General features: G+C 36.8%; 2 protein-coding genes across 2 annotated transcripts; both read right to left on the bottom strand.

Moving 5' to 3' along the window:
* Positions 1–68: 68 nt before the first annotated feature.
* On the bottom strand, positions 69–1,733 carry TM35_000043660 (uncharacterized protein; the record flags this gene model as incomplete). Its single annotated transcript, XM_029022560.1, has 1 exon — positions 69–1,733. One exon carries the CDS (start codon positions 1,731–1,733, stop codon positions 69–71), a length of 1,665 nt encoding a protein of 554 aa, XP_028886218.1.
* Positions 1,734–2,506: 773 nt separating this feature from the next.
* TM35_000043650 (uncharacterized protein) lies at positions 2,507–6,769 on the bottom strand (the record flags this gene model as incomplete). Its single annotated transcript, XM_029022559.1, has 1 exon — positions 2,507–6,769. One exon carries the CDS (start codon positions 6,767–6,769, stop codon positions 2,507–2,509), a length of 4,263 nt encoding a protein of 1,420 aa, XP_028886217.1.
* Between the last annotated feature and the right edge of the window lie 605 nt (positions 6,770–7,374).

Raw genomic sequence — 7,374 nt, 5'->3', positions numbered from 1 at the left:
TCTCTCTTTCTTTCTTTTATTTTTTGTTTTTTTTCTTGCTTACACACTTCCCTTGTTTTTCATTTATCTCAAACGGTTGGATCAATGAGATGCAGAGTATCCAGAATTTTTTGCAGGTGCGGGAGATGCAGCTCCCATTCACTGCTTTTAGTTTCCCATCGAATGACCAAAATTCCATGTGCAAATGGGATAATATACGAACGGCAACTGTGACCTTCTTTCTCTTCATTCATTTGCACACATCGGATACCATTAAGTTCACAAATTGAAGATGAAACCCGTTCATTAACCCAATCGGTAAAATGAAAAAGAACATTATGTTTTAGTTCATCATCAGTGGAAAGATATTTTTCCCATGTTGGTGGAATTTGTGTCAAACGTCTAATGACAGCGCAGGGTGGCACATCAACAACAACATTCTCGGTTGTTGTTTTTTTCTCTGAAGAAAAAGAAGAAGTTTCTCCATCACCCAAGGGATAGTAAAGCGCAAGAAGATCATCTGTGAGGACCGGTTCGTGAACGATACCGCTATGTGGATTTACAGAGAAACTAACTCCAAGTTGTAAGTGAGAAAATGCGACATTCACACGATCTTCTTCCTCTTCTTCCTTCTTTGTAGAAAGTTGGACTTGAGAAGTAGAGGAATTTGTAGTATTAATAGTATTCATAATATTGGTATCATCTTTAGGGGATCGACGTACCAGCTCTTGTACGGAAACAAGTGTCAAAAATGATGAAACAGGGGAATATCCAGAATCTTTATTTGGGAATAATGTATCTATTGTATCACCCTTTACAAGAGAATCTATTATAGTAGCATCAATAGTAATTTTTCCTCCTGGTAATACGTCTCCCTCAAGTACAAAAAGAGATTCATCATTTTTATTATTTTTGCTGCTCTCACTCACAACACTCTTTACAGAAATGGTGGTTGGTACGGCGAACACAGCAATATAATTACTATTACTGCAAGTCACACGCAAACGTCCTTCTCGTACACCCACAGGAGTATCAGGGAAACGGAATTCATCCACAAGAGGAACAAGACGACATGCGTTAAGTAGTATTTGAAGATCCGATAGTTTTAAGATATTTTCGGATGTATTTTTTTTCTTCTCTTTATCCTCAGAAATAAGTTTTAATCCTGTTATAACTAGTGAGTGAACATAAGGACCATTACATCCAAGTACGATACTCATCTCCTCATCTGGATTCACGATAATATGCGTAAAGCACCCGGATGTATGTGAGAGTCCCATCTTTTCCAGTGGAACCACCGACTCGCCCTTCGCGGCTACAATATTAAAAAGTCTCTGACTCTGCAGATATCGCAAAAAGAAGGAATCACTATTCTCCACCCGCGGGAGTGGACCTTCGCAGATAATAAAACAATCCCCAGCGGCGGGGGGAGTGAGAGGCAACACAGCCAGCATGGGTGGCTGAAATACCACCGGTGGAGCCCGCCAACCCACAGGGAGTTCACTGGCAATCACCTCAACGGGAACAGCACGTGTGGTCTTTTCATTTATTTTCACATCTTGAGATTCATTCGTTTCGTCCTCTTGCGGATTATGATGTTTATGATTAGAATGTTGCTCTAGAGAGGCTTCTCCTTTCTTGGATGAAAGAGAACTTCTCCAACGCCGATAGACAAGGGAAGAAAAAAGAACTCCAACTCCTCCAGCAACTATACACATAGTAGTCTTCATCATATCAGAAGAACTACGCTGCATTTGCCTTGGTCTGCGTTTATTTTCGTTTTTTTTTTTTCTTTTTATATATATATATATTCTATTTTCTTTTTTTCTTCACAGTTTCTCTGTTTGTATCGTTTATGGCTTCTTTCAAAATTCAATAGAGAGTTGAAAATGAAAAATAAAAAAGAAACAATCTAGAATCAGAAAAGAAAAAAAAGAGGAAGAAGTATCAAGTTCAACAGTCAACAAGTATAACAGCAACAAGAAAGGTATTGGGGATTTTTCAAATAAAAAAAAAAAAAAACACAAGCAAAAAAGAAAAGAAAGAAAAGCAAACATTTGAAGTAGAAACACAGAGTTCTTTCTCTGTTTTTTTTTTTTGTTTTGCTACAGAATCGTACAGTAAAAGTTCTTCTTCCTGTCCAGAAAGAAAACTTATGGAATAGACGATGTGAAAAAAGGAGGATAAAAAAAAAAAAAAACACATAATGCAAGAAACTGGGGAAAAACAACAACAACAAGAAAAACAATATATATATATATATATAAACCAGTTTGTTCCAATAATGTATACATCATATAAAACAGATACACATTCAAATTATATAAACAAAAGACATATATACAGTAAGGTACTCTCTTCTCCAAGAAGACCTCAAAGAAAGAAGAAACAAACAAACAATCAAAAAAAAAAAACACATATACTATATATAGATATATACAAAAACATCATCCATAATGAAGCAAAACTCAGAAAAGAATGTTTTCTCTTTTCTTTTTCTTTTTTTTCTTTTAGTTCCACACAGACGTTAAACATTTTCAACAGCAGAAATATTCTTCAGAGAACGCTTCGTTTTCTTTTTTCCACGTATACAACGATGCAGTTCCTTTCCATATGATTGTATCATATCATTAAGAAATGAGTCTGTGTCACTCTTTGTAGCCTCATCAGCTTTTTCAGAGGATTTCACTGCGCAGAATGCTCGCTTCTCTTTTCCAACCTTTTTTTGAATAACTCTTCCAATGTGTAATGATGTATTTCGCGTTTCTAAATTTAAAACGCTTTCTGGTCTCCCTGGTGAATCTCGTGTGGATGTAGGCGACTTTCCACTTTGCCGAGTCATACCAGCACCAAAGAGAGAGAGTCCATCGGTTGCGGTGGTTTGCACGGTTTCACTGTCTTTTCCAAACTGTACGGGTGTTGTGAGAATATCTGTTCTTCTCTTCCACGTGGGTGGTGGACTGCGAACCCGCGCGGTCTCCCACCATTTGATTGTATGAATGACTTCTTCCACAGAAGAGAGTTTTTTCCTCACACCCGCTCCCACTCCCGCATCCATAAAGAAATCGGCTGCCGTGCTTACAGATCGTGTAGGAGGATCGTATTCTCGTTCTCGAAATTCACGTGGTTTCTCCTTTAGTGGTCTCCACTGTTTCTTTTCCTCCAGTGCCACTAAACGAGAAGTTAATGGAAATGTAGAATCTAAAGGTGCAACTGTAGGGCTAACCAAAGTAACAGTCGCAGATGCAGTAGTAGTCGTAGTAGTCGTAGTAGTCCTAGTTGTTGTTGTTGTACTAGTAGTAGTGGTGGGAACAGGTGCCATAGTATTGGCATTAATGGCAACGGGGGAACCAATAACAGTATTACTATTATTATTATTACTATTACCATTACTACTACTACTGTTATTGTTATTATTATTATTATTATTATTAGCAGTAGTAGGAGTAGGAGTAGGGGTAAGAATAGTAGTAGTAGTAATATTGGTATTGGTATTCACATTCGTAATCGTAGTGGTGGGAAACGTAGCAGATGGACTAAGAGAAGTTGTTCCTCCTGTTGTTGTATTTTTCATAGAACTAGCCGTCGATTCTTCTTCTGATGTGGCCATAAAACTACCCAGTTGTGTTCCCATGTGTTCATTATTTCCCCAAGAGACTAAACTCACTCCACGACGTGTATTTAATGTTGGCAACACAATAGGCGATGTACATTCCGCTCCAGACATCCCATCTGCAGTGTAACGACGATTATTCATTTCTTCTTCTAACTTCACACAATTTTGACATACTGTAGAAGAAGCGATAGTAGGAGGAAGAGAATAAAGATGTTTTTGATCTTCTTCTCTTTGTTGCCAATCCCCTACATGATCCAAGTAACCTACATCATCCATAACTCGTTTGGGTGGAAGTCGATCCATGTAAAGTTGTCCAGTTTCTTTTCCATCATAGTTAAGTATTTTTACTAAACGATCACATCCACATGAAATGAGAGCACTTAAAGTAGGAATCCATGTCAAGTAGTTTATAGGTCCTTTATGTAAAGAAACTGTATTCATTAAAAGTGGTAAATAGGAAGATACTGTATAATCATTTTGAGCATCTCGAAGTCGGTATCGTACTCTCTTCTCAAAAGAACAACGTTGAAAACCAAATTCTTGTAGAAAAGGACAAAGTGAATACACATATACATTTCCTTTTTGATCACCAGCAAAAAGACGATGTGATACATCATCACAGGTTAACCATGTTAATCCATCTTTTCTATTATCATCTATAGCAATTACCTGAAGTAAATCTGTAAAAGTTCTCCTTCTATCATCCATTGCTATAGAAGCGGAAATCCTTTCATAAGGAATACTTTCTTCAGATGTCTTTGGTACTGTTATGGATGAATCCCTTGTCGTTAAAGAGAAATGTTTAGAAGAACCTCCTCTACTGCGTGTGGGTGTACATGCCGTTTTTTCCTCTTCTTCTGTTCGTTTCCCAATAAAAAAAGAAACCAATTGGACATAACTTTCTTCAGCTGGTGGTGTTGACCAGAGAGAAATTTCTCCATCATCACAGCCTACTGCCATAATAGGGTATTTTCCAAGTAAACACATTGTCCGTACAGTTTTTTTAACTGAAATAGAAACAACATACAACTTGGTTTGTTTATAATCCACGAAAAATAAATTAGAATTATCACAACAACCAATTAAGCCAACCTCATCACTTATCGTTAAGGCACGTAAGGGTTCACTGGAAAGTACAATAGTAATAGGATTAGAAGAGAAACCAGATTCTGTATCATAACGAACAGAAAGAGTTCCATTAGTTGTAATCACTACAAGCATATTATGTCTTGAACTAAAAATCATTTCTTGTGCATTCACATCATGCATTTCAATCGTTTCTAATACTTCAAATGTTTTAGAGGATCGAAGTTCTATAGTTCCATCTGCAAGAGCAAAAAAAGCACGACTACGAGAATTATCCATACACATGGTTACAACTTCTTGATGTCGATAAGAACCTCTAATAAGAGAAGCACGATCAAAAACACGTTTACGAAATCCATCTACCGCATCCCAAATAGATGTACGAGTTGGTCCTTGTAAAATAATAGTACCTTGTTGGACATCATAACAAGCGTAATTAATAGTTTCAATATCAGCCGCATTACCATCACGACGATGATTATAACGAACACAATAAATAGATTCAGATGAAGCACATACAATTTCTTGTGTAGATCCAAAGTAACCAATAGAACGAATACGTCGTAAATCATCTCTTTCTACAGCTCGAATAGCAAAAGCTTCTGAATCTTGATAATTAGCTTGATCACCATAGAAAAAATCCACATTAGTTTCATCCCCAACACTTCCATCTGCATACATAGTTTGTGTACATCGAAGCATACGTAGATCCCAAACTTTAACTAAACCTGATGAATCACCAGTAATAACTTGAGGTAAACCAGGGGCATTACAAAGTCCAATGATATCTGCAGTATGTTGTTTGACAGATTCATCTCCAAATGCAGCTCCAGGTGTTACAGCAGATGAACGAACATCCCATAAAAGAATTTGATTTGTATACGATACACTTGGTAAACAAGCATAACTTGCATTATATTCTACAAAACGTATAGTTTCACGTGGTCTTCCAATAAGAATAGATCTTCCAGTTTCTAAATTTGTAGAAAGTAATCGATGATCAAATCCAGTAGTTAAAAGCCATTCATCTGTAAGAGTAAAATCTGTAATCCCACCTGTATCTCTTGAGTGAAGTCCTTCATAACAGTTTACACTACTCATTTCTACTATAGACCGTTGTTTAGGTACTTGCCAATGCATTACACTACCATGACTACCACCTGTAAAGAAAGAATATGGAAATATTTTATGATGTGTACGCATTTGACGAACCACATCTGTTAATGCCAGTGGATTTAATGTTCCCATACGATTGTTAGATATCACATTCCACCAACCACGAATCGTTTTACTTTGTGAGGTACAAGCAAGATAAACATCTGGTAGAGGTAAATACTCTATATGCTGTGGATACGTATTATCAAAATCCTTTAAACTAAACTGTTTAACCACACTAAAGTCTTTCTTACTTAACAAAACAAGAGGATCTGTTCGGGTAACTACGGCGAATAAAGATTTATGATTTGGAAGTGTATGAATAGTTTGAATAAGTTTCATTCGTGGAGAAACACGAGAAAAAGAATAGGATCGCATCTCTTCTGTCATCACGGTAATACTCTGTGTAGCCTCTTCCACCGCTAATTGCAATACATCCTCCCACGTAATAATCCCATCACCATCCGTGTCAATTTTGCCAAATAACACTTCCACTGCACTTCCGCTCACTTGTTCCTCCAACGGGCGTCGGAATGATTTACCTCCAAAATTAAGAGATGCATTTAAACCTTCACGAAGTGTCGTAAAGGCATCTTCTAACGTTACAGCGGAAAAACCAAAATTCAAATCACTCTTTACAGAGATGGAATCTCTTCCCTCTGTTCGTCGAAGACTACCTCTAACACTACGCGGTCGACCAAACGGCGTTTCTTCTCCTATTACTCCTCCACGAACTCCCAAATTTGATCGAATGGTTTGTCCTCCCCAGGCACTATTATCACGTCTTCCTTTTCCCGTAGTGAAATATTGGGAAAAGACACCACGAAAATCGTCTAACGTCATTCCATCTGGGTATTGCTCAAAATGCCCCCTAATGAGCTCTAGTTGCTCCCTATCATTGGTAAGGAAAGAAGTTATCTTGAATGTCTCCATTTCTACTTTTTTTTTCTTTCTTTCTTTCTTTCCTTACTATTAGTTAATATCTGAAGAGGAAGATTTTAAAAGCCTTTTTTTTTTTTTTTGTTTCTTATCCCAGCATCAGCCCACCTTACTTTACAGCTCTTTTTTTTTTTTTTTAGTGCTTCCACCTGAAATCCACACTTCACGGAGGAGCCCTTTTCTCTTCTTTCTTTTTTTTAATTTGTGTTTCTTCTTCTCCTCTCTCTCTCTCTCTCTCTCTCTCTCTCCACTACGCGGTTTGTAATGGTAGAGTAGTAATATAATAAATAAAAAAAAAGAATAGAAGAAACAAAACAAAAAGTACCTTTGTCTGAGATACATTCATAGAGAAATAAAGAGTCAAAATAATTGAGAACAAGAACAACAACAACAAAAGATTTCTTTGGTTCTTTCATAAAACCATTTTTCTTTTTTTTTTTTACTCTCTTCCAACAATATCGTTCTTTTTTTTTTTCTTCTTCTATACATAGAGGAGCTGGTACCCTCATTTTCTTTTTTTCTTTTTCTTTTAATGTACGCTCTCATGCTTGGTTGGTTCCCAATCCTTCTTGTCGAGTTTTTTTATAAAAAAAAAAAAA

This window comes from Trypanosoma theileri (genome assembly GCF_002087225.1).
Source record: "Trypanosoma theileri isolate Edinburgh chromosome Unknown TM35_Tth_4_V1, whole genome shotgun sequence".
In the NCBI taxonomy this organism is placed as follows: Eukaryota; Euglenozoa; class Kinetoplastea; order Trypanosomatida; family Trypanosomatidae; genus Trypanosoma; species Trypanosoma theileri.
The sequence above is the reverse complement of the archived record's forward strand: the minus strand, read 5'-3'. Positions and strand labels throughout refer to the sequence as shown.